The sequence below is a fragment of the Nerophis ophidion genome, linkage group LG01 (assembly GCF_033978795.1).
Source record: "Nerophis ophidion isolate RoL-2023_Sa linkage group LG01, RoL_Noph_v1.0, whole genome shotgun sequence".
NCBI classification, from domain to species: Eukaryota; Metazoa; Chordata; class Actinopteri; order Syngnathiformes; family Syngnathidae; genus Nerophis; species Nerophis ophidion.
The window spans coordinates 48,575,357-48,602,817 of NC_084611.1; the positions used below are offsets into that span (position 1 = coordinate 48,575,357).

Below are 27,461 nucleotides of genomic sequence, written 5' to 3' on the forward strand. Positions count from 1 at the left end.
GTAGGCGCAAACTGGCAGCCACGCTTCCGTCAGTCTACCCCAGGGCAGCTATGGCTACATATGTAGCTTACCACCACCAGGTGTGAATGAATGATGGGTTCCAACTTCTCTGTGAGCGCTTTGAGTATCTAATAATAGAAAAGCGCGATATAAATCTAATCCATTATTATTATCATTATATATATATACACATATATGTATATATATATATGTATATATATATATACAGTGGGGCAAAAAAGTATTTAGTCAGCCACTGATTGTGCAAGTTCTCCCATTTAAAATGATGACAGACGTCTGTAATTTTCATCATAGGTACACTTCAACTGTGAGAAACAAAATGTGGGGGAAAAAATCCAGTAATTCACATTGTAGGAATTTTAAAAAATGTATTTGTAAATTATGGTGGAAAATAAGTATTTGGTCAAGCATTCAAAGCGCTCACTGATGGAAGGAGGTTTTGGCTCAAAATCTCACGATACATGGCCCCATTCATTCTTTCCTCAACACGGATCAATCGTCCTGTCCCCTCAGCACAAAAACAGCCCCAAAGCATGATGTTTCCACCCTCATGCTTCACAGTAGGTTTGGTGCTCTTGGGATGCAACTCAGTAATCTTCTTCCTCCAAACACGACGAGTTGAGTTTATACCAAAATGGATACATGGATGATACAGCAGAGGATTGGGAGAATGTCATGTGGTCAGATGAGACGAAAATAGAACTTTTATCTGTCTTTCACAGTTGAAGTGTACCTATGAAGAAAATTACAGACCTCTGTTATCATTTTAAGTGGGAGAACTTGCACAATCGTTGGCTGACTAAATACTTTTTTGCCCCACTGTATGCATATATCTGTATACACACACATATATATACTTATATTAATATATTTGAAAAAAAAATATATACACAATAGTCAGTCTTATCTTTAGTGAGTCACAGTTTCTTATGTCTACATGACCAGCCGTGTCACAGTTACTAGTTTGTTGGCTCGGGTTAGCTCAAATTCATCTCTGGAAAGATCTCAAATTTTGGGATCCAATCCAGGGGGAAAAAAACACTCAAGAAGGGAAAATCGAAAAAACCTGACCGTGTGTTAGCCTGAGTGCACACCTGCCCCAGCTGGAGCGGTCAGTACACAGTCTGGATATCAACTTCAGGGTGTTTTCTATGCACTTCTGCCATCACCACGCTAATCTTACCAACACACAGACTCTTTCTTTTGTCTTTGAATTGACCCCACCGTCGCCAGGTTTCTAACATTGGCGTTAGCCACACCCACAGGGGGGAATAGCACTTTTTTAATCCTATTGGTCAACACTGAGCCTCAATCATGACCGGATTGGCTGTTCATTGGTCACTCAGAATCACTTCTTGAATAATGTAGAAAAAGTATTAAACCATTGATTTTTTGCCAATCGTCAGCAGGGGACGGCGTGGCGCAGTGGGAGAGTGCCCGTGCGCAACCCGAGGGTCCTTGGTTCAATCCCCACCTAGTACCAACCTCGTCACGTCCGTTGTGTCCTGAGCAAGACACTTCACCCCTGCTCTTGATGGGTGCTGGTTAGCGCCTTGCATGGCAGCTCCCTCCATCAGTGTGTGAATGTGTGTGTGAATGGGTGAATGTGGAAGTAGTGTCAAAGCGCTTTGAGTACCTTAAAGGTAGAAAAGCGCAATACAAGTACAACCCATTTATCATTTATTTATTAATAAACGTGCATTGTTGAACAAGTCACAAATAAATGTTGACAACACAACACGTGTGTCTGCTATCCATCACCAGACTACACCAAACCTCTCATTCCTTCCCGGAGTCCAAACAACAGTCTCCAGAGAGAAGGCAGCATTAGCATGTGTGGAACACCACACTTGTGGTTTTGTCACCAGTGTCTGTCAGATGACACAGACTACAAAGGCAACCAAACATGTGTGCAGCACTGTAGTGCACCTACACGCTGCATAAATAACACTTACTGCGGAATAAAAGATGAAGCGGGATCAAGGCTACTGCGAGGATTGAAAGCGACTTAAGGATAAGCTATGTCATTTTTTGAAGCGGGGGGATTCAGGGCCACATTTAGGGGTCTTAAAAGTGTGTGTGTACCAAATAGGGGCTTAAGTGTGTGTGTGGATTTGTGGAAGAATTGGATGGCGGTTGAAGGGATTTGAATAATGTACTGTGGTTCCACGTGACGTACGCAGGGACTCGGTATGTCTCTCAGTGCGTGCGAAGGCTTCTGGAACAGACTTGGAGCTTCTGGGCAGGAAATGTAGGAGGCGTGCACACACCACGCACCCTCCTTCCGACGACCAGAGAAATTATCAACTTGAAGTACACAAAAGGGGGTGGAACTTTGGGAAGAAAGGAATAAACCCTCTGACACTCTCGAAAGTAAGCACACTATGGAGAAGGCGAAGGATGTCCCTGAGTGGCGCTGGTGGCATGCTGTTCATCAGCAGGGGTGCCAAAGGGCGGCCCAGGGGCCAATTAGGGCCTAAAGCTCATTTTTAACATGTGCAAATTTGAAAAATACCATTACGAAAAAGGTGACGAAAAAGAGCAAACTGGTGTAATGTTATGTGAAAATGTTGCAATATTAGCAGTACATCCAGCTGGCCTTAGAATTGCAAACCACGTGGAAGAAATGCTCACTAACACAAATTGATAAACAACATTTGAGAAGAATAGGTCTTATGTATAGAGTAAAAGTTGTACATCTTTCAGTTCAACTCATGAAAAATAGATGAAATAAGCTGGTTGTTTTTATCTTTAAAACAATCACTGCTAGAAAAATAATAAAACATATAATCAACAGTTAAATATAAAGTTGATTTAGAGATGCAAGTGTTGAAAGTATAAATAATATATATTGATGTATGACTGATTTTTTACACTTTGAGTGGGAGCCTTTTGGGTCATTTAGGCTAGTGTTTTTCAGTGGTGTGTCATGGGAAATGATACAACTCCACCTAACTGGTCAAAAAAATATGGTTTGAAAACTAATAAAAGTTTGAAAGGTTTAAAACAGTAGTCTATAGGCATATCTTGGTAAAATGTCTCCTCTTTAGTTTTGAGCGTACATTAGGCTGCTAAGGATATTTTCCCCAGTATAATTATTGCTAGCTTTGGTTGTAGTTGGTTTTAGTCTTTGTTTTCTTATAGTACTGACAATAACCATATGATTGTTGTTATATGGTATGCAGGAATGACATATTTCTTCCTGAAAATAGCCTCATTTCTGTGTAAAATGTGTTAAGTTAGAGCAGTGTTTTTCAACCACTGTGCACACTAGTGCTCCGTTATATATTCTTTGGTGTGCCGTATGAAAAATGCAACTCCACCTAACTGGTCCAAAAAGTTTTATCTGCAAACCAATAAAACGTTTGAAAAGTTTGAAACAGTAGCGTGTATACATAACTTGGTCAAATGTCTCGTCTTTAGTTTTGGGTGTACATTATTAGGCTGCTAAGCATGCTCTACTTATTTTCACCAGTATAACTATTGCTAGCGTTGGTTGTAGACGGTTTTAGTCTTTATTTTCTAAACACTGATGTGGCTTTTTGATGCAGTAGCGCCTAAGGGGATCCAAGGTGCGTAATATCATGGCTTACATGCAGTGATTACTCCACATTCTCTAAACATTTTGATGATATTATGAAGCATATATGGTGAAATCCCTAAATTCCTTACAATAGCTGCTTGAGAAATGTTGTTCTTAAACAATTTGCTCAGGCATTTGTTGACAAAGTGGTGACCCTCGCCCGTCCTTGTTTGTAAAAGAGTGAGCATTAAATGGAAGCTGCTTTTATAGCCAATCATGGCACCCACCCGTTCCCAATTAGCCTGTTCACCTGTGGGATCTTCCAAATAAGTCTTTGATGAGCATTCCTCAACTTCCTCGCTCTTTTTTGCCACTTGTGCCAGCTTTTTTTAAACATGCTGCAAGCATTAAATTCCAAATGAGCTAATATTAGCAAAAAAATTTGTTTTCCAGTTAGAAACCTAAGTACTTTGGCTTTGCAGTCTATTAAATTGAATATAAGTTGAAAAAGATTTGTATATTGACTTATCAACAAGCCAACTTCAATGGTGTTGTTGTTTTTTTTTTAATATAGGACTTATTTTTAATACTTTAATGTTCAGAAACATTGAGGGCAGCCCTAATGATTGCAATACATATTGTTTTTCAGGGTGTTTGACAGCCCTGCTGTAAAGTCCTCCAATGTTGGAGTCTACTTCAGCTGGCAACGCTTTAGCGGGCTACTAGGGCGAGGGAGCGTGTACGTACTTGCGTGCACTTGAAGGCAGCATCCCCTGCAGCACAGCAGAAGAGAGGTGCCATCTTCCTGCAGCAGAGGGTTGGTGGGAGTTGGGGGGCAGTTTTGTTCACGAAAGGAGAAGCAGATCTCCGGGATCAGGGGCCTGCTCTTCCTGGGACCCCGGTAAGCACTCGCAGTGCCTTCCATGGGAGACGTGTCCTCCGCTTTGTCTTCCCCCTGAAATAAAACATCAACCTGTCATGTTCTGCCTGGATAATCAAATAATTCCCCTCTTTCCTCGCAATTAAATGTTATTTTAGCAGCTGGCAAAGTACAGAAATGGTTCTTCGATGAGACAATAACAATGTGGCAATTATCCCTGATGGAAACTAGGACATTGGATTTCTGGCTTTTTATGTGGAAAAGTCATAATGCATGAATTTAGCAGCAATAATGAGAGTATGCAAAGAAGCTATTACATTGCTGTACTGCATACACATAAGTTAACACTCATACTGCATTATTACTGCATACACATAAGTTAACACACTAATACTACATTATTACTGCATACACATAAGTTAACACACTAATACTACATTATTACTGCATACACAAAGGCTATGTGTATCACATTATGGATCACCCTTGGGCAAGGTGTAGCACCCGAATGCCCCCCCCCAAATCAGGGTTACGATACCCCCCATGAACCAAACTAAAAGAGGATGTGTTACCCGGCCCGTGATTGAGAGGAATGGTCTACCTGATCTGAACCTGAGTGGTGAATTGTTATTGGACTTCTGTGCTATCCATGGCCTTGCGATAATAAACACCATGTTCAAGCATAAGGATGCTCATAAGTGTACCTGGTACCAGAGCACCCTAGGCCAAAGATCAAAGATCGATTTTGTAATCATATCAGCTGATATGGGGCCATATATTTTGGGCACTCGGGTGAAGAGAGGGGCTGAACTGTCAACTGATCACCATTTGGTAGTGAGTTGGGTCAGATGGTGGGGGGAAACCTCTGGACAGATCTGGCAAACCCAAACGTGTAGTGCGGGGGAACTGGGAACGTTCGGGGTAATCCTCTGTCCGGAGGGACTTCAACTCCTACCTCCGGCGAGACTTCTCTACCATCTCTGTGGAGGTTGGGGACATTGAACAGGAATGGGCAATGTTCAAAACCTCTATTGCTAAGGCTGTAGCTGCGAGTTGTAGCCAGAAAGTCTGAGTTGCCTCGAGGGGCGGTAACCCTCGAACACCATGGTGGACAGCGGTGGTCAGGGAAGCCGTCCGACTGAAGAAGGAGTCCTACCAGGGTATGTTATACCAGGGGACTCCGGAGGCAGTTGCAAGGTACCAACAGGCCCGAAGGGCAGTTGCTGTGGCTGTGGACGAGACTAAGCAGAGGTGTGGGAGCAGTTCGGGGAATCCATGGAGAAGGACTATCGGGTGGCACCAAAGCTGTTCTGGAAGACCATACGGCAGGGAAGCCATCCGACTGAAGAAGGAGTCCAATCAGGGTACGTTATACCAGGGGACTCCGGAGGCAGGTGCAAGGTACCAACAGGCCCAAGGGGCAGTTGCCGTGGCTGTGGAAGAGGCTAAGCAGAGGTGTGGGAGCAGTTCGGGGAATCCATGGAGAAGGACTATCGGGCGACACCAAAGCTGTTTTGGAAGACCATACGCCACCTCAGGAGGGGGAAGCAAGGAACCATCTAAACTGTGTACAGCAAGGATTGGTCTCTGCTGACTGTTAAAATTAAAAGACAATAAATAAATTTTTTGTGGTGCCCTTTATTTACAAAAGTATCTACATACATTTTGGTACCAAAATATTGGTATGGGGACCAGCCTATATGGGAGTCATGTTTTTGATGTCCATCCATGCTGCAGATAGGATCAGAATGACTGCCCACCTAGAACAACACCACCACCACCACCACCTCCCTGTGTGAAATAAATCCTCTCCGTCAGCGGCTTGAGGGTGAAACTATTAAGTGGGACACAAAGTGATGTGTGCCTATTGATTTCTCCATTATCAGCCGAGTAACCAGAGGTCAGAGAGCACAGCCATATTTAAGGCCTGCTAATGTGCTAATTCATGGTGGCCAGCTTGTCATCAAGGCACGCACTGGCGGATGCTCCTAAAAGGTCATCTTTATCTGACAGTAGGGCATGATACAGCATGCAGGTATCTTACCTGACAGTAAGTAGGGCATCGTTAGAATAATCATGTATATATATATTATCACACAACTTTATGCTTAAGGGCCATTGCTATAGTTATTATCTGTATTTTTGTATCTGTCCAGTCCAAAAGATTGCCAGCCATCTCTATCAGTGTTGTATCCTGACTCGGCCTGGTGACTGCCAAGGCCGAACATCGGGTACCGGGACGCAGACAAAGCAGAGATGGGGCGATAGCACCGGCGTCAACACATTTGCATTTTTGTATAAACATATATTGTGCCGGGCTTCACGGTGGCAGAGGGGTAAGTGCGTCTGCCTCACAATACGAAGGTCCTGAGTAGTCAGGGTTCAATCCCGGGCTTGGGATCTTTCTGTGTGGAGTTTGCATGTTCTCCCCGTGAATGCGTGGGTTCCCTCCGGGTACTCCGGCTTCCTCCCACTTCGAAAGACATGCGCCTGGGGATAGGTTAATTGGCAACACTAAATTGGCCCTAGTGTGTGAATGTGAGTGTGAATGTTGTCTGTCTATCTGTGTTGGCCCAGCGACTTGTCCAGGGTATACGCCGCCTTCCGCCCGATTGTAGCTGAGATAGGCACCAGCGCCCCCCGCGACCCCAAAGGGAATAAGCGGTAGAAAATGGATGGATGGATATATTGTGCCTAACTGGAGTTGTCAAGATTACCCCCTTCCCTCAGCGTCACCTTCAGTGATGTAAAAGGGACCTTCCAAATAAATTAAGGAAGCACGCGGGCTGTACTTTTAGAACGTAGTTTGGATCTGTAACTAGAATACAGCACAAAAACACGTCTCTCCTCATTGAGCCAAATTGAACTCTGTCTCTGCATGATTTCTTGCTTACTGTCTGTTTAATAGATGTCATCAGTGTTTGAAACTAGAGCGTGCAGGTATCTCACGTGACAGTAGGGCATGGTAGAGCGTGCAGGTATCTCACCTGACAGTAGGGCATGAAAAGCGTGCAGACGGCACAATGCGGTTGGAGGCTGGCGGCGTGAGCGTTGTATTCCCTCTCGGCTGTGAAGCAACTCTTCCTGTTCTGCCACAGGTGGATCAGCGGCCTCGCCCACGCATCCATCTCTGGCTCCTCCTCCTCCTCCGCCTCCTCCTCCTCCTCTGCGAGGCTGGCTTCAGGGGGTTCTAGGTGGGGGCATTTTAACATCAATCACATTGGGGATAAAGTGAAACCTCCACTCACCAAACGCCTCTATTTGTGTACTTTTTGGTTTGCAAACTTTTACATTGCCCCAAATATGCCAAGTGTGCAAATTATGTCTGGGCGTTTCATTCATTCATTCATTTCGTGTTGCGCTCCACCACTCCCTGTCACCACAGGTACGTCCATTTTGAAGAGGCGGGGCCCTAGGTCACAATCTTTTTACAGTTCATTTCCACAATTGTCGTACCTTGTCAGCCTGCCTTAGAGCTCACAAACTTAAAATGTGTCCAAACGCTCAGTCTCACCGTCTGGCTGGACAACCGCTAAGCTGGCCTTTGAGCATTTTAGCCTTCAGTTAACTACAGATTTTTATCAGCAAAGAGGTCTCATTTCCTTAGCAAGTCTTTTAATTGTGATGAGACCGGAAAATATCCCACAGTGGCCTGTTTATTGTTTTTTATTTCTTGTGTTATCCTTTGTTTACATTGGAGTATTTTAGCTGATATATTCTGCACTTCTTTAAAGGTATATTTTACTACTGTATTTTATTCATCCTTCCGTGTTACCATGTAAATGTGACACTATGTGCCCCTCACATTTTCAGTAGTGTCAGGTTTGTCACCGACAGTTTAGTTATGTTTTGATTTTCCTGTCTTTAATTTCCTGTAAGCGCTCTTATTTTGGTTATTTGCTGCTTTTCTCCCTGAGCGCTGTTTTCCCTGGGCTGCGACTGATTGGCACCTGGCCACACCTGGTGTCAATCAGCCAGATGCTACTTAAACCTGCTTTGTCCTCCAATCAGAGCTGGAGTATTGTCATTACGACTTGTCATTGCCGCTGTTATTGTAGCTGTTATGTGTCTTCTAGTTCCTGTTTTCCTGTCTACTTTCTCCGAGTTCCTGGTTTGTTTTTTTGCATTAATTTTTGAACATTAAATTATGTTTTCCTGCACCAAGCCTGCTTTCTCTGCATCTTGGGGTTCGTCACCTACACCTTGTGACAGTAGAGCCACAAATGTCTCAAAGGACTGTACAAACCACTACGACTACGACATCCTCGGAAGAACCCACATAAGGGCAAGGAAAACTCACACCCAGTGGGCAAGGAGAATTCACATAATAAATTCATAAAAGAAGCAATCTTCATGAATGTTTTCGTGAGCAAGTATGTGCTCCAATCACTACATCACAAAAAAACTAAGAGTTGTAGAAATGATTGGAAACTCAAGACAGCCATGACATGATGTTCTTTACAAGTGTATGTACACTTTTGACCACCACTGTATATACACACATATATACATACACATCAAAGTGTCTTCAAACTGTGCAGTTTTTTTAACTAAAATAGGGACTTTTGTGGAGGCTAGAACCAATGATTGATGTTTACATTGACTCCGCCTCACTATACCATCATTTCGTTTACGCTAAAGAACCATTTAAGTTTGTATATCAAGGTTCCACTGTATTCATTGGGCACTGAGATTCATCACCAACTGCGCTCCACTTACTCACCATCGTGTGTTGTACTCAATAGTTAACTGGACATCTTTACGTGCTTCACGCCTCGAACAATGGTTTGTGTTCAGCTACAAAAGCATTCTGGGTATCACTCCATCCTATCCGTCTTGTGTTTTAACAAAGAAACAAGGAAGTCACAATCTTCCTTCAATGAATGTTCTGCAATGTGTCGTCCCCAAAGTAAGAACTGAACTGGGCAAGAAAGCATTTAGGCTTTCAGCACCGAAAGCTTGGAATAACCTACAATCGAATATTCAACTTCAAAGCCTTCTTACATTGAATGAGTTAGACGCTTCCGTGAAAAAAATGCAGTCTACCTTGTCTGTATGCACATGTGTCATATGAGCAAGTTTTAATGTTGTAAATTTAAATTTTTATGTGTTATTTACTGTTTTTAATGTAACCTTGCTGCTGCCCTCTTGGTCATGTCTTCCTTGGTTAAATAAAGGCTAAATAAAAAAATAATCTTTTCAGTTTGAGCACATAAGGTTGTATGTAAAAATATGTGCCGCTAAGTGGCATCTTATCCATAAGAGGGTGACAAATGCGGGAAAACATTTACACAACAACACTGTGGTCATAAAAGAAGGTAATTTCACGGTGAAGAAGTGAAGATGATTGATCCTTCAGCAGCAACATGGAGATGTGAGTGTGTGGATGGTGCAGCGCCCTCAGGCTTCTAAACCATAAAAACAAATGGAGTATCTATCACAATGCTATTTTATTATAATGGGCCAGAGAGCTAAATCTTTTTGGCTTAATGTGCACATTGACGTCAGACGGATCATTTGAGGGGGAGGGGGAGACATAAAATGTGAAAAAGGAGAAGTGAGCAACACAAACACTACTTGACATGACTTTCTTGTTCTCCTGTTACCACAAAGTCAATCCGCTACGGATGTCATTTTCTTCACTGCCGCGCTACCTAAACAGGCAAAGTACTATTATGTCGTTGATGCTGAATAACGAGTTGTGGTCGTGTAATCCAACTTGTCTTCCGGTTCACTGCCATCCTCCACGGAAGGCAAACGACTCCTGGCTGGGTGCCACCCGCTGTGCAACCACACCACACTGAACGCCTATTGGCTCACATGTCACTGTCTGAGGTGAAACCTCAACACTACCTCTCAATCAACTGTGTGTGTGTGTGGGGGGGGGTTCTTGTATTACTACCCTTCTTGAGACATGAAGAAGGAAAAGTATCTTCCATAGGAGGAGGTGTGAACAAGTGATGACATAAATCATGCTCCCAATTACATTGCATCTAATAGGAAATGTCATATTTGTTGTGACATCTATCAAAACGAGGGTGGTCCCAAGTAAATAATGAAGATTAAAAACCAATTACAAACATAAAATTCCAAAAAATAATAATTAACTACAAGGGTCCATGTACCTCCCGTTCATTTGATTTCGAATTCTCAAATCGAAAAACTGATTTTGGGCCATTTTTTCTATTTTTATTTCTGAAACAAAAGTTGGACAACAATTGAATAACACTTTTTAAAAACAACAATAGGACTAAAGAATTGATGTTTGTGTTTATCTGGAAAAATACAAATCCATAAAAGGAAAACAGCACAATATCTAATTTTATGCCTACATTTGAATGAAAATCAACCTTTTTTTTTTTGTTTGTTTTCAAATCTGCCATCAAAATTGAAAAACAGCCCTAACTTTTTTTGATTTGTGTTCCAGAATTGGAAATAGAATGAACGGAAGGTACACAGACCGAAAAACTTATATTTTTTATATTTGCATAGTATGAATATATTATTCATGTTGTAAATACATATTTTTATATATCTAGAAAAGCTGGTCCTAAAGAGGTAGGCATTTTTAAATACGAGTGTGTGTGTGTGTGTGTGTGTGTGTGTGTGTGTGTGTGTGTGTGCGTGTGTGTGTGTGTGTGTGTGTGTGTGTGTGTGTGTGTGTGTGTGTGTGTGTGTGTGTGTACCCACCATCATCGCTGACAGCCTGACGTTTCACTGCGGTGGGTACAGCCCTTGTGGTGGGTTTCCTGAGTGGGTGACGCCAGCTCTTAGTGATCCTCTTGGCAGTCAGGGCAGGGTACTGGCATGAACAGGAAGGTGGGTGAGGGCAAGTACACACTTCTTGTATTGCTGGGTTGCGATCACGTGACCTACAGGCACTTCCCGGTTGCAGGTTACTGTTTGTTTACATTTTTGGGCTTATGTTGACGTATTTTTTTATATATATATTTAAAATGAGAAAAGAACAAATCATTTTTGAAAGATTTAAACCATTCGTCATTACCTCAACCTCACTTCCTTTGACACAAGGATTCAGAGAAGGAAAGATTGGGTGAAAGACAAAGTTGGACTTGTTAGTGTATCGCTAAGTAACGTATTTGATTGACATAACGAGTGCTCGGACCGTGATGCTAATGAGAAGCCAGTAAGTTTGATTGCAGTTGATTTCCCGCTACAAATATTAGTCTCATCTACAATTCATTCTTATGCTGTGAAGTTAATATTTAGTCTCATTATTTAGCTGTAGATGTCCCTGTTGTTCAGCAATGTTTGCTAGCGATATCAAGATTCACTGTATTTACTTATTCATCTACCTTAATAATACTATGAAGGATTTTTTTCTTGTTGCTAACAAATAGCACCAAATTGCTATAATGTGGCCATCCGTGTCCAATAAAGCACCAACTAAGGTTTTAATTTGGCATGAAAATGGACAAAGAAAACAATCACAATTTTTATTACTAGGACTTAACATGATGTTAGTTTATTTCTTCTAGTTATATTTAAAGGCCTACTGAAACCCACTACTACCAACCATGCAGTCTGATAGTTTATATATCAATGATGAAATCTTAACATTGCAACACGTGCCAATATGGCCGGTTTAGTTTACTAAATTGCAATTTTAAATTTCCCGCGATGTGTCCTGTTGAAAACGTCGCGGAATGATGACGCTTATGTTGACGCGTGCTTGTGACGTTATTGGTTGGAGCTGACATTTTATCCCAGCACCACTCACGGCTAAAAGTCGTCTGCTTTAATCGCATAATTACACAGTATTTTGGACAACTGTGTTGCTGTATCTTTTGCAATTTGTTCAATTAATAATGGAGACTATAAAGAAGAATGCTGTTGGTGGAAAGCGGTGGATTGCAGCTGTCTTTAGCACCGAAACACAGCCGGTGTTTCTTTGTTTGTTGTGAAGTTTTAACACAGAGCGGTCAAGCGAACATGTTTCTCTACGTCAACCAGCAAGTTTTTGGATGGGAAAATTGTGATATTAAGTCGGCTCTTACCGGAGACATGAGCGGAGCTTGCGTCATCCTGCAGCAGCTGTCAAAGAGGCAGCTGCGACTTTCTTGGCTCCTCCATGGGTTCCATCAGAGACACTGGCGTTCACCAATCCCCTCCGACTTTCAGGTATGACTATTTAATCTCACTAAAACACTAGTAACACAATTAGCGGATAAGGGATTTTCCAGAATTATCCTAGTAAATGTGTCTAATAACATCTGAATCGCTCCCACTGCCATCGCCTTTTTTTCTTCTTTTTTTCTAGTGCTTCACTCTAACTTTCCTCATCCACAAATCTTTCATCCTCGCTCAAATTAATAGGGAAATCGTCGCTTTCTCGGTCCAAATCGCTGTTGCTGCTGGTGGCTATGATTATAAACAATGTGAGAATGTGAGGATCCTTACAATCCGTGACGTCCTTACAATCCGTGACGTCACACGACATCATCTGCTACTTCCGGTACAGGCAAGGCTTTTTTATTAGCGACCAAAAGTTGCAAACTTTATCGTCGAGGTTCTCTACTAAATCCTTTCAGCAAAAATATAGCGATATCGCAAAATGATCAAGTATAAGACATAAAATGGACCTGCTATCCCTGTTTAAATAAGAAAATCTAATTTCAGTAGGCCTTTAGGCATGGCAAGTACAAAAGAACACAAACTAATGCCATCTCTTTGTCATTTCTTTACGTTTAGTTCTGCTCTCAAACACTAGTAATTTAGTAGAGAAAGTTTCTCAAACAAATCAAATAATCAAACATTTTCCAAAGTGATCTCTACAGACAGTCCAATTGTATTCCTCAAGAAGAGGAATGTGATATTTTTATTTCCTGACTTTACGACCTTTATGAAGCAGTTCTTTGGTGACTCTCTGAAAGATCATTCCTATCTCTCTATTAGACCGACTGGAACAGCCAAGAACAGAAGAGCAATACCACAATTTCTGCTCAAACTGTACACTCACTTGTTTTAACACCGCTTGACAGTCCTATCAATTAAGCGTCAGAGAATAAATGCGGATGTGCAACCCAGCAATAGGTCGCCTTAAAAGACGACACTCACAGCACAAACCTCTCCAGGTTCCAAGCTTGATTCATCACTATCAAAGCGACTCGAATCACTTTCATCAGATGAGTCGCTGCTGCCTTCCCCATCGGTGCTACTCCGGTTCTCGTCCTCTATATCCGAACCCCCTTCCTCCATGTCAGGCGCCCCATCCTGCAGTCTTCCGTCCATGAGCAGAGGCGAAACGACGGCATCAAAGTCGCCCATCAGCACCCGTTGTCTGGCTTCACCGCTCAGGGAACCTTCACCGAAGTCCACATCCTCAGCAGCACCGACGGAGGCTAGCGAGGTAGGCTCCAGCTGGGCCCAGGTAAGAGGTCCGCTGTCTCCCTTTTGCCTCTCGTGGAGGTCTTTGCCCGGGTCTTCGAGGTGCGTGACCTCTTTGCACTGGGATTCGGCCCACAAAGTGTAAGGTATGGCGTCGTGGGTGAAGACGGAGGGCTGGCTTGAATGGAGGCTTTGGATAAGAACCGCAGGATTCTGAGAGTGGAAGTTACGCCAAATGCTGCTGGGGTCATCGTTGAGGTCTGTGTGTGGGCCGGGGGAAGCACAGTGGGCTTGTAATTGGGAGTAATTGATGTTACTTGACGGATCTGTCACACCAGGGCCAACACTGCTTCGACTGAATGCACTTTGTGTTTGTGTTGGCTCCTGCTCGCAATGCGGTTCCATTTGGGGGTCAACGCTCCCAGCTCGCTGGTAAGAGGCGCTACTCTCTCCAAAGTTGTGCTTTTCCGCATCAGTTTTTGACATGAACGCACTAGTTTTGCAAGACAGGTCGCTCCCTGATCTACCTGAACGCCGGTCGTTGTCACAAACCCTAGCGTCGCTCTTTTCCAGCTGGGCTTCCTGGGAGGACGGAGCGGGGGTCTCCCGCTGCAGCACAGGTGCAAAGCGGTGGGTGCGCAGGCTGGACTGCGGGACGTCAGGTGGCCTGTCCTCGGCCGGTGTAAGGGACGGCATCTCTTGGGTCAAGACTGGCGGGAGGTGGCTGATGCCAAACATATCTGCCGGCTCCGGGGTGAGGTGGGGCATTTCCACTGCATTCCTTTGTAGCATTGGAGGGCAAACATTCTCCTCGCGCTTTCCTACAGACGGAGGTGGGACACGTGATGCGCGACAGTCTCGCTCCGCCGGTTTAGGTTCCAGGTGGATATGTTTTTGGTCGAGCGAGTGGGACTTCTCCGATCCTTTGTTAATGTTAGTGTTTGGTTCTGGGCTACTCAAAGGCTTTGATGCGTCAGAATCCATTCCTATCTCAGTGGAGGTGCTTGAGGACACGAGTCCAGTGTCCCGAGTTGAGAAGTCCTGAGGAATTAAGAGGTCTTGTGGTTGAGGAGAGCGACACGTCGACTTGTTGACTCCTATGTGCATTGGAGTTGGCTCACACCAATCTCTGAGTCCTTCGGTAGTCCGAGGTTCCGAGCTAGACAGGTGTTGAGGGTCATTATCAGAGTTAGACTTGGCCTTCAAGTCCTGCTTTGCTGTGGAGGCAGGATCAGACTGAGAGATTTTGGGATCGGTGTTAGAGAAGCCCAAACTGTTGCTCTGTACTCGGTTGACTTTGACCACACACATCTGCCTGCAACGACCTGGACAACAGGTAGAAGGACACAATTCACTGTCATACATTGTTATGGTATCAGACTTTGTGGTGGAAGTTAGTGCTTTACCGGGAAGCTGTAGAAGCTGTAAAGAGCCTTTTGTCTCTCTTCCTCCGCCTTTGTGCTCCTCCTCGGACCCGCAGGCCGCCTCTTCCACAGGCCGTCGCAGTTTGGGGCCGGGGGGACCACACAGGCCCTTCCTCTTGCTGTCGTCATCCAGGGCCACGGGCTCCTCTGTGGTCCTCAGACGCTTGGAGCGCATGCGGGAGTGGCAGGTGCTGGGTGTGAGAAGAAACAGTCCCATTCAGAATATAAGTCTCAATACAGAACTAACAGGAAGGATTTAAGTTTAAGTTAGGGCTGGGCGATATAAAGAATACAATGGATATATCATTGTCTTTATTAGGGACCGAATGTCCCTTTGGGACAGAAGACCCTATTGAATTTCTAGCGTTTTATTCTCTTTCGTTTTTTCTTATTATTCTGCAGCTTTGAGCTGTAATTTGACCCCCTTAAAATGCTTCAAAACTCACCAAATATGACACACACATTAGGACTGGCGATCATTGTGATTTACCCAAAAAAACCTAACCCCAAAACTAAACATTGTGCTCTAGCGCCCCCTAGGAAGAAAACAGACAAAACTGCCTGTAACTTCTGGTAGGAATGTCGTAGCGACATGAAACAAAAACCTCTATGTAGGTCTCACTTAGACCTATATTTCATACAGTGACATCCTTCAGCAAAAATCAACAGGAAGTTTGCAATTTCCCCTTCAAAACAAAAGTTTTGTAAAAACACTCACCTATGCCTGTTTGAGCTGTAATTTTACCCCCTTAACATGTTTCAAAACTCACCAAATTGGACACACATATCAAGACTGTCGAAAATTGCGATCTAATCAAAAAACCTAACCCCAAAACTCAAAATTGCGCTCTAGCGCCCCCTGTGAATAAAACAGACAAAACTGCTTCTAGGAAGAAAACACAGACAAAACTGCCTGTAACTTCCAGTAGGAATGTTGTAGAGACATGAAACACAAACCTTTATGTAGGTCTCACTTAGACCTACATTTCATATATTGCCAAGCCCCAGCAAAAATCAACAGGAAGTTTGCAATTCCCTCTTCAAAACAAAAGTTTTGTAAAAACTGGTCACCTTTTTTCAAACATTACCTCCTCTGAGCGCGTTTGTTGTGTCGGCTTCAAACTACCACAGGAGAGAGATTGAACCCTTCTGATTAAAAGTTGATGAAAGAGTTTAATTACTGCTACGGTTATGAATTTATCAGCCTTCAAAGAACCGCTGCGCTGAAAACCATTTCAAAGATGGCCGCCGTGCGCAGACACAGTGAGGGAGACGTTTTTTTTCTTCTTTTTTTTCCGTACCGTCTGCCGCTGGTGCTAACGCTCCAACATTCGTGAGGGAGTGGCTGTGATCGTCTATACCAAGATGGCTGCCAGGTGCCGTAGCTATGTTTTAAAGTTGTCGTTTGCCTGCATATCGTAAAAACAACCGTCCAACATTTTACAACTAATTGTAAACTTATAAGTGCCGACCATCAGGGCAGAGTTGCGACGAGAGAGTGTGTCGATGTTAAGATATTACGCCGAGTTGGTAAGTCTATCTTTTTGCTAATAGTAGCTACTAGCCGTACCCATGTATTTTCAATGGGCGATTAGCATCAGGTTTTAATCCCGTTTCCTCTTATGTTTCTGCTCCGGTTGAATTTCTTTGTATGTCGAGTCTTTATTTTGGGTACTTACATATGGTGCCTGACTGTTGTGGTGTTGTAAGGCCATCTGTACTTTTTATGCGCCGAGTTGGTAGGTCTGTTTGCTAATAGTAGCTACTAGTTGTACCCATGTATTTTCAATGGGCGGTTAGCATCGGGTTTTTCTAACTTATATCTGTCAGTAGATACATTATGGAAGGTAAAAACAACAACATTTCTAATAAAAAGTAGTGTATAGTCTAACTTATATCTGTCAGTAGACACGTTATGCAAGGTAAAAACTACAATATAATACAAAGTAGTGTGTTGTTCTAACTTATATCTGGGAAGCCCAGACTTCCTTCTCCTCCGCCACTTCCATATATACTCGGTCCCATCTATCACTGCTTGCAGCTTTAATTCTAACATGTTTTGTTAGAATAAAGAGAATAATGACATTTTTTTTGGTCCCCTTTAGTTAGAAAAGTATGAAAATACATTTTGGTACCGGTACCAAAATATTGGTATGGGGACCACCCTATAAAGGGTTCTGCACCACTTTGGCGTTTTAAAATCGTGTTTTTATCATATTCGTCTTTTAGTAAAGGTAAAACCGTTTTTATCTTTTAACCTTTTTGAACAAGTCGTGCATGCTTTTATTTCAAGTCGCCTGGACTACTGCAATGCACTTTATGCTGGCATTAGCCAAAAAGCTCTCTCCCGATTGCAGTTAGTCCAGAACGCAGCAGAACGACTTTTAACAGGGGCCAGGAAACGCCAGCATATAACCCCAATTCTTCAGAGTTTGCACTGGCTCCCTGTTCATTTTAGAATTGATTTTAAATCATTGCTGTTTGTTTTTACATCTTTACATGGACTGGCACCTCAGTATATCTCGGACCTCATCCAATTTTACACTCCTGCGCGCGCTCTGAGGTCCGAGAGCCAGTTCCAGCTCGTGGTGCCCAAGACCAGACTTAAGACCAGGGGAGACAGGGCCTTCTCTGTGGTCGGCCCTAAACTATGGAACACTCTGCCTCTCCATGTTCAAACTGCTTCCACAGTGGAATGTTTTAAGTCTCGTCTTAAGACCCACTTTTACTCTTTGGCTTTCAACATTACGTGAGTTGTATGGTCCTCTGTTGTCCTCTGTGTTTTTTTCATACACTTTGATTTTTATTTTACTGTTTTAATTGATTTTACCCTTTAAAATTGTTTTTAATCTTATTTATTTTTATATTGTTATTATATTGGTTTTATATTTATTTATTTTTTGTTTTTATTCAGTCATTGGTGGAGTATAATATTGTTTTTAATATTGTTTTTAACATGGCTGTGCAGCACTTTGGAAACATTATTGTTGTTTAAATGTGCTATATAAATAAAGTGGATTGATTGATTGATTGATTGATTTCAATTGCACACGCAGTCTTACTAGATCTCAAACAACACACCCACTCATACTATGTTAGTTGTTGTTTTAGCACACACTGTTTAGCGCGTGGTGTTTGGATAGGCATTATTTATTGTGTTTTACTTGTGTAGCTGTATGTAGATGTGGCACCTCTGTGCTCTTTCAAAGTTTTTTATGTTCTTTGTTTTCCCTCCTCATTTCATGACTTTTTGACCTTATTTTCTTGTGGACTGTGTGTGTCTGCACTGCACCACATCATTTGACCACTGCGGGATAAACAAGTCCATCTTATTTAAGTGTGCTGTGAAGCAACATCCAAAGGTCTCCCCCTGCCATGTCTGTGTCATGTCATGCTATAAAGAGAGGCACGTGATATACAATCGATGGGTAAATCTGTTGAATCCTAGTGTCACCTGTCCAAATATGACCTACTATCAATATCATAGAGGCAATAAATAAAGAGAATAACACAATACCTCTTATTGGAGGACTTTGTCCTGCAGCGCCTCTGCAACCAGCTCTGCAGCTCAGGTGTGGTACTGGGAGTGGCGAGCGTGTGGTCAATGGCCGTGGGGTCTTTGCCCAGCATCCAGATGCCATAGCGGTCAGGCTGAAAGCGCTTGACAAATGGCTCCATGGATATTTTCACCATGTCCTTACTGCAAGTGCACTGCGAGGGAAGGAAGGTGTCAAACTCAAGGCATCTTTTGACCTGGCCTGCAAATAATAGGCGTCAATAAAGCACAACATATCTACCTCCATTTTGACTGGAAAAAAAATATTTTAAACTTACATGCAAAATTATTTTTGTTCAAATAAAAATAAATACCTCAAAATAATTTATTTAATCATCCATAAAATTGTACATTGAAAATGGCAATATATTTTATATTATCATTTTATAGTCTAACCGTTAAAAAAAATGTGGTTTTGTTTTTTCCATTTAGAGTAATACACTGAAAAAACAACCGTATGTTTTTACAATGAAAAGGCCATAATTTTATTGTGAAAACATAATTTTTTTCCAATTTAGAAAAGCTTTCTGCAAAAATCACGGTGCAATTCTGGAAACTAAACTTTCTTTTTGTAAAATTTATAGTCTTTTTTTAAACAGTAAATGTAAAAAATTAAAATAAAAAAAAATCCAGTAAATCCCGGACCATAAGCCGCAACTTTTTTGATACACTTTGAACCCTGCGGTTTATAAAATTCTGCTGAAAATTAATTGAGTTTTCTTCGCTGATGGTCATAATGCAAATACCATATTTTTCGGACTATAAGTCGCAGTTTTCTTTCATAGTTTGGCCAGGGGTGCGACTTAAACTCAGTAAACGATTTATGTGTGAAAATATTAACACATTACCGTAAAATATCAAGTAATATTATTTAGCGCATTCACGTAAGAGACTAGACGTATAAGATTTCATGGGATTTATCGATTAGGAGTGACAGATTGATTGGTAAACGTATAGCATGTTCTATATGTTAGTTATTTGAATGACTCTTACCATAATATGTTACATTAACATACCAGGCACCTTCTCAGTTGGTTATTTATGCGTCATATATTGTACATTTATTCAGCCTGTTGTTCACTATTCTTTATTTATTTTAAATTGCCTTTCAAATTTCTATTCTTGGTGTTGGGTTTTATCAAATAAATTTCCCCCAAAAATGTGACTTATACTCCAGTGCGACTTACATATGTTTTTTTGTTCCTTCTTTATTATGCGTTTTCGGCATTCCGAAAAATTCGGTAGTTTTTTTTTTTTTTTTAAAAACAAGCAAAAACACTGAAAAGGTGTGTTATTATTTGCGTTAAGGGGCCATCTTTTACCGAGTTCTCACACTGTAGGTGCTGCATTGCCCTAATGTTTAGACTGAGCTTTCAACCGGAAGTACAAGTGCCATTCGGACTTGTAGCCGTCCATAGCATTTCTACTCGTCCATAGCATTTCTACTCGTATGTATTCGACTTTTTTGCGCTAAATGAGTAATCTCCTCCTAACTATACATATGCGCATATTGCCCGTCCCCTTAAAAGGGGTGGGGAGGTCGCACTAATATACAAAGAAATCTTTAACCTTAGTCCTAACATAAATAATAAATATAAATCGTTTGAGGTGCTTACTATGAGGTCTGTCACACCGCTGCCTCTATACCTGGCTGTTATCTACCGCCCCCCAGGGCCCTATTCGGACTTTATCAATTAATTCTCAGAGTTTGTTGCTGATCTAGTGACGCACGTCGATAATATAATTATAATGGAGGACTTTAAATATCCATATGAATACCCCATCAGACCCACCGTGCGTAGCGCTCCAGACTATAATTGATAGCTGTGGTCTTACACAAATAATAAATCAACCCATGCATTGCAACGGTAATACGATAGACCTAGTGCTTGTCAGGGGTATCACCGTTTCCAAAGTTACGACACTCCCGTATATTAAAATATTGTCATTACCTTATAAAATTCGAGGTTCAGATGCATGTTCGTCAAACTAATAATAATAATAACTGCTATAGCAGCCGCAACATTAATACGGCCACAACGACAACTCTTGCTGACCTACTGCCCTCGGTAATGGCCCCATTCCCAAAGTATGTGAGCTCTATTGATAACCTCACTAAGAACTTTAACAACGCTCTGCGCGAAACCATTGATAACATAGCACCGCTAAAGTTAAAAAAGGCTCCAAAAAAGCATACCCCGTGGTTTACAGAAGAAACTAGAGCTCAGAAACTATCATGTAGAAAGCTGGAACGCAAATGGCGCACGACTAAACTTGAGGTGCACCATCAAGCATTGAGTGATAGTTTAATAACTTATAAACGCATGCTTACCTTAGCTAAATCAAAATATTACTAAAATCTCTTCCACCTTAATAAAAAAAAATTCACAAAGTATATATCTGCGGCTTATAGTCCGGTGCTGCTAATATGTGGAAAAACAAACCGGTGCGCCCTCTAGTCCGTAGAGTACGGTAATATCCAATGGACAGGCAATTGAGGAACCTTACCGTGAGGCGAATCTTTGACATTCATATATAGAGCCATAACTCCAATGTGGCCTTTAATAAAAACGAGTTTCATGTGATAAACAATAAATGGGTTATACTTGTATAGCGCTTTTTACCTTTAAACGTACTCAAAGCACTTTGACACTGTTTCCACATTCACCCATTCACACACTGATGGCGGGAGCTGCCATACAAGATGCTAACCACGACTGTTAGAATAACTATCTACCCTGTAAGTTATCTCACAACTCTTATGCCTAAAGGCCGTTGCTATAATTATTATCTATTGTGCTCAAGTTGTACTTTTCTATCTGTGCAAGGGCACACAACTTGTAATCTTCCACGGCATTTGAGGGGTGGCCTCGAGGCAGATCTTATCTTTGTTTTAGCCCGCTAACAGTACCTCAACGAATATAAGACGACAGCAGGCAGACGAAGAAGAGACAAGACGAAATCATAAGCCCCAGCACATTACGTCACGGATTGTGCATACTGGAGCTGCTTTGCATGATATGTGTGACCACTCCCTTTGGAGGCAGCCTCGGTGATGTTAACTCGGGAACTCCTGAATAAATAAAGGAGCACGGGAGCTGTACCTCAGAGCGTAGGATCTGTGCAGCTCCATGCGTTCTCCTCATGAGCTAAATTGAACTCTGACTCTGCCTGACTCCTTGCTTCTTGTCTCCTTTAATAGATTTTGATTGATTGATTGATTGATTGATTGAAACTTTTATTAGTAGATTGCACATACTACGTACAAATGACCACTAAATGGTAACACCCGAATAAGTTTTTCAACTTGTTTAAGTCGGGGTCCACGTTAATCAATTCATGGTAAATAGATAGTTCGGTGTTTAAACCTGGCAACGACCCATTAGGAGCAAGGGTGAAGTGTCTTGCTCAAAGACGCAACGAACGTGACGAGGTTGGTGGAAGCTGGGGATCAAACCAAAAACCCTCAGGTTGCACTCTCCCAACAGCCCCACGCTGTCCCTATACCCCTGGTGTAAAGTGTTAGCAGTGCCAAATAAAACATAAATAACTGGTTAGAAGAAAATATTCAGTTTTTTACTGGAATAGCACATTTTCTTGATTAATGACCATAAAATATGCCCAAATAAATTATTAAAAAATAACATTCAACTCATACTGGATGCCTAGCCCTATCTGCAGTTGAGTAAAAAAAAAAAAACACCCCCAGTTATGTTAAGAAAATTTAGGAAAAGATGAAGCATGAAACAGCAGACTGATACCTGTGTGGCATTTTTGCCGTAGTCTATCCAGCGCAGAGTTGCAAAGTTTGTGGACTCGGCACAGTTGAAGCCGTGGTTGAAGCCCGCATGGTAGCCGTAGGGAAAGGTGACCATGAACTCTCCCGCCTCCTGCGTCATCTGCAAGTGTGCCAGACAAGAGGGAGGGAAGAAAACCCAGCTTTTTGGTGACAAATGGGAAAGGAAAATGAGCCTTTGCTGCATCCTGTCACAGTAAGCCAAAGCCAAGTTCATACATTGGAGGAATTTGAATGGCAAAAAGAGGAGCACAAAGTCAAAAAAAAAACATTTAAAAAAAAAAGAGGTGAAAGGCTAACCTTATCAAAGGGAATGCCGTACTTTTTCAGCACGGAGGGAGAAATGAGAGTCATCTTGTGACGGAGGAAAGCCTCACATCCCTTGAAGCTATTCGGGAAGAACCCTGATAAAACACACAAAAGGAGAATTCAACACAAAGTATGCTTAATTACTTCAAACTGAAATTGTCTACAGTCAGTTTTACTTTACTTTACTAAACACCTGGCGAGGAAACAACCGCTCAAACAGCACTCAGAGAGGCAATGTTGCATGCAATCTTCCACCGCCCAAAAAGCGACGCTTCAACATAAAACAAGGCTCCACTCTTCCAAAACGTGCTAGCTCCATGCTAGTTCACATTGGCTGTGCCATACACATGCTACTGATTAGCATTAGCAATTTTAAAAGGGCCATTTCAACACCTCCAAGTTTGGTGATGAATACTGCGACGTGGATGCACGTCACAATCCATTAGCAAGTGTGTAATAAGTACAAAACTCACTTTGTAGGGCGCAACATAAGTTTGGCCTGTTCATTCGGCTTAGTCCATACACTACTGCCATCTACTGTCATGGAGTTGCAACTATATGCAAGGTTTACTATAATACTTGCAAATAGGACTCAGAAATGTAATCTACAATGTAAATAGTCATGAAAATAAAGAAAACAAATGTGTATACATATATGCACACACACAAACATATGTATACATATATACTCATACGCAAAAAGATATTCACTTATTTATATATACCGTACATACAGATATACATATATACTTATATATATGTTTACATATATAAATGTATATATATATATATACATGTATATATGTATATATATACATACATATATATACATACATATATTCATGTATATATATACATATATATACATACGTACATATATATATGTATATATATATACATATATATACATACATACACACACACATATATATATGTATATATATATATATATATATATATATATATATATATATGTATATATATATATATATATATATATATATATATATATATATATGAATGGAACATAAACTGCCCCTTTTTAAATGTCACAATAAAAAAATACAATTCATTATTAAGCAATATCATCTATTAACAAAAGTAACAGAAATGAGTAGAGTGGAGTACCAGTATCAAATCCCAGGTACCTGGGTTCAAATGTGAACGGTACCCGTCCTTAAGTAGGGGTATATATAGACTGTTCCGCAATAGGTCCCCCCTCCCCCGTCCCTTCCTTTCCAAAGACCACCCAACACAAATGCAAACGTACCAGTAGCCAGACGTTCCAGTCTTTTCCCATGCTCTGGGGGGATGGCATACCTGGTGGACAAAAGACACGTTAGGCCTCATTTAAAGCCCTCTTAATAGGCTACAGTGTGTATGTGCGCAAGCAGTGCAAAGACTTAGCTAGGTCAACACTGCTATCTAGTGGTAGTCAATGACTACATGCAGGAAGAATTAATGTACTTCATCCTGCTTTGTTGTATGATGTCATGTGTTAGGGTTAGCCTAACCCTAACCCAGTGAGGACACACGATAGAGGAACATCTTTTCAGCTATGAAGGTACACTTTAAAATGTGTGGGATAGGCACCATTAGAGAATGGATGGAGATATATTAATACAAATACATACACATATATATATATATATATATATATATATATATATATATATATATATACATATACATATATATATATATACATATATATATGTGTGTATATATATGTATATACATATATATATGTATATACATACATACATATACATATACATATATGTATATATACATATAAATATATATATATATATAATGTGTTTATAATGCCCTTTAAAAACAACCACAGTTGAAAAACAAAGGGCAAACAGGTAAACACAGAGAGACTAAAAGATATAACTTAAAGCAGTAAAAATCGGTTTTAAGAAGGGTCTTAAAAGAAGCCGAAGAAGGGGGAAGTAGACCGTTCCAGAGATTATACATATATGTGTGTATACACTATATATATGTGTATACACTAGATCAGGGGTGCCCATTACGTCAATCGCGAGCTACCAGTCGACCGCGGGGGGTGTGTCAGTCGATCTCGAGCCAGGCTTTTAAAAAAAATAGACCTAAAAATTAGCACGCCTGATGATCATCAATCTTCACCAAGACGTCACTTAAATGACATTCACGGTACCGGAGGGTATTGTGAGATGACGCTGGCTGCTGCAAGATCATTATTATTAAAATATGACCGAGAGGAAGGCAAGAAACACTTTTTATTTCAACAGACTCTCGCGCCGTACCTTCCGTCAAAACTCTAAAGGCCGACTGCACATTTCCTATCTTCACAATAAAAGCCCTGCTTCATGCTGCCTGCGCTAACTAAATACAGAGTCTCGGAAAACTGGCGTGCACAAGCGATCCCTCAGAAAGCTGGCGTGCACATCACTTGTGCACGCCAGCTTTCCGAGACTCTTATTTTGTTAGCGCAGGCAGCATGAAGCAGGGCTTTTATTGTGAAGATAGGATATGTGCAGGCGGCCTTTAGAGTTTTGACGGAAGGGACGGCGCGAATGTCTGTTGAAATAAAAAGTGTTTCTCGCCTTCCTCTCTGTCATTTTTTCATAATAATGAACTGGCAGCAGCCAGCGTCAACTCATAAGACCGTCGGGTGCCGTGAATGTCAATCAACCAAGCTACAGAATTTGCCGCCAATGTTTTTCTTGTAAAGTGTATGGAAGCTGGATGAATTAGATGCCAAAAACCAACCACTTTCATGTGGTATTGTACAGAAAGGACAACTTTTTTTCTCCTACATTTCAAAATGTGGGCGTTATCATCATTATTGTCTGATTCCAATCAATGCAAGTCATCAGAATCAGGTAATACACCAACTTATATTCTTGTCTTTGTGAAAGAAAGACATCTATATGTGTTACACATGCTTGTATTATCATTAAACACATTTAACTTGTTTACAAAAATGTCTTTTTCATACATAAATAAATATAAATTATATACATAAATGAGGTAGATCCCCTCGAGTTGGTCAATTGAAAAGTAGCTCGCCTGCAGAAAAAGTGTGGGCACACCTGCACTAGATTATATATATATATATATATATATATATATATATATATATACATACATACATACATACAGTGGGGCAAAAAAGTATTTAGTCAGCCACCGATTGTGCAAGTTCTCCCACTTAAAATGATGACAGAGGTCTGTAATTTTCATCATCACTTCCACTGTGAGAGGCAGAATGTGAAAAATAAAATCCAGGAATTCATATTGTAGGAATTTCAAAGAATGTATCTGGAAATTATGGTGGAAAATAAGTATTTGGTCAACCATTCAAAGCTCTGATGGAGGGAGGTATTGGCTCAAAATCTCACGATACATGGCCCCATTCATTCTTTCCTTAACACGGATCAGTCGTCCTGTCCCCTTAGCAGAAAAACAGCCCCAAAGCATGATGTTTCCACCCCCATGCTTCACAGTAGGTTTGGTGTTCTTGGGATGCAACTCAGTATTCTTCTTCCTCCAAACACGACGAGTTGAGTTTATACCAAAATGGATACATGGATGATACAGCAGAAGATTGGGAGAATGTCATGTGGTCAGATGAAACCAAATTAGAATTTTTTGGTATAATCTCAACTCGTCGTGTTTGGAGGAAGAAGAATACTGAGTTGCATCCCAAGAACACCACACCTACTGTGAAGCATGTGGGTGGAAACATCATGCTTTGGGCTGTTTTTCTGCTAAGGGGACAGGACGATTGATCCGTGTTAAGGAAAGAATGAATGGGGCCATGTATCGTGAGATTTTGAGCCAAAACCTCCTTCCATCAGTGAGAGCTTTGAATGGTTGACCAAATACTTATTTTCCACCATAATATACAAATAAATTCTTAAAAATTCCTACAATGTGAATTCCTGGATATTTTTTTCACATTCTGTCCCACACAGTTGAAGTGTACCTATGATGTAAATTACAGACCTCTGTCATCATTTTAAGTGGGAGAACTTGCACAATCGGTGGCTGACTAAATACTTTTTTGCCCCACTGTATAATATATATATATATATATATATATATATAAATACTGTATATAGTGTATACATACATATATATATATATATATGTAATATACATATATGTATACACAATATATATACACATATATATATATATATATATATATATATATATATACATACATATGTATACACTATATACAGTATTTTTATATATATATATATACACACACACACACACACAGGACTGGTTCAGAAAATTTGAATATTGTGATAGTCCTTTATTTTCTGTAATGCAACTAAAAACATGAAAATGTCATGCATTCTGGATTCATTACACATCAACTGAAATATTGCAAGCCTTTTATCATTTTAATCTTGCTGATTATGTCATACAGCTTAAGAAAAATAAAAAAAAACCTATCTAAAAAAAATTGAATATTTCCTCAGACCAAGTAAAAAAAAAGATTTATAACAGCAAAACAAAATCAAACATTTGAAAATGTCAATTAATGCACTCAGTAATTGGTTGGGAATCCTTTTGCACGGATTACTGCATCAATGCGGCGT

General features: G+C 41.0%; 1 protein-coding gene across 7 annotated transcripts in view; it reads right to left on the reverse strand.

Moving 5' to 3' along the window:
• The window catches only part of kdm4c (lysine (K)-specific demethylase 4C), a 70,360-nt gene that overhangs the window by 26,646 nt on the left and 16,253 nt on the right, over positions 1 to 27,461 (reverse strand). For 6 of the 7 annotated variants that reach the window (XM_061905551.1, XM_061905516.1, XM_061905543.1 and 3 more), the window contains exons 6-14: positions 24,128 to 24,177; positions 22,849 to 22,952; positions 22,514 to 22,651; positions 18,714 to 18,907; positions 15,179 to 15,387; positions 13,503 to 15,097; positions 11,115 to 11,226; positions 7,412 to 7,614; positions 4,292 to 4,499 (exon numbers count right to left, since the gene is read on the reverse strand). In XM_061905551.1, coding sequence (XP_061761535.1) covers positions 4,292 to 4,499; positions 7,412 to 7,614; positions 11,115 to 11,226; positions 13,503 to 15,097; positions 15,179 to 15,387; positions 18,714 to 18,907; positions 22,514 to 22,651; positions 22,849 to 22,952; positions 24,128 to 24,177 — 2,813 coding nt within the window. The remainder of the gene's footprint in view (positions 1 to 4,291; positions 4,500 to 7,411; positions 7,615 to 11,114; positions 11,227 to 13,502; positions 15,098 to 15,178; positions 15,388 to 18,713; positions 18,908 to 22,513; positions 22,652 to 22,848; positions 22,953 to 24,127; positions 24,178 to 27,461) is intronic. The other variant, XM_061905534.1, reaches the window with a different exon arrangement.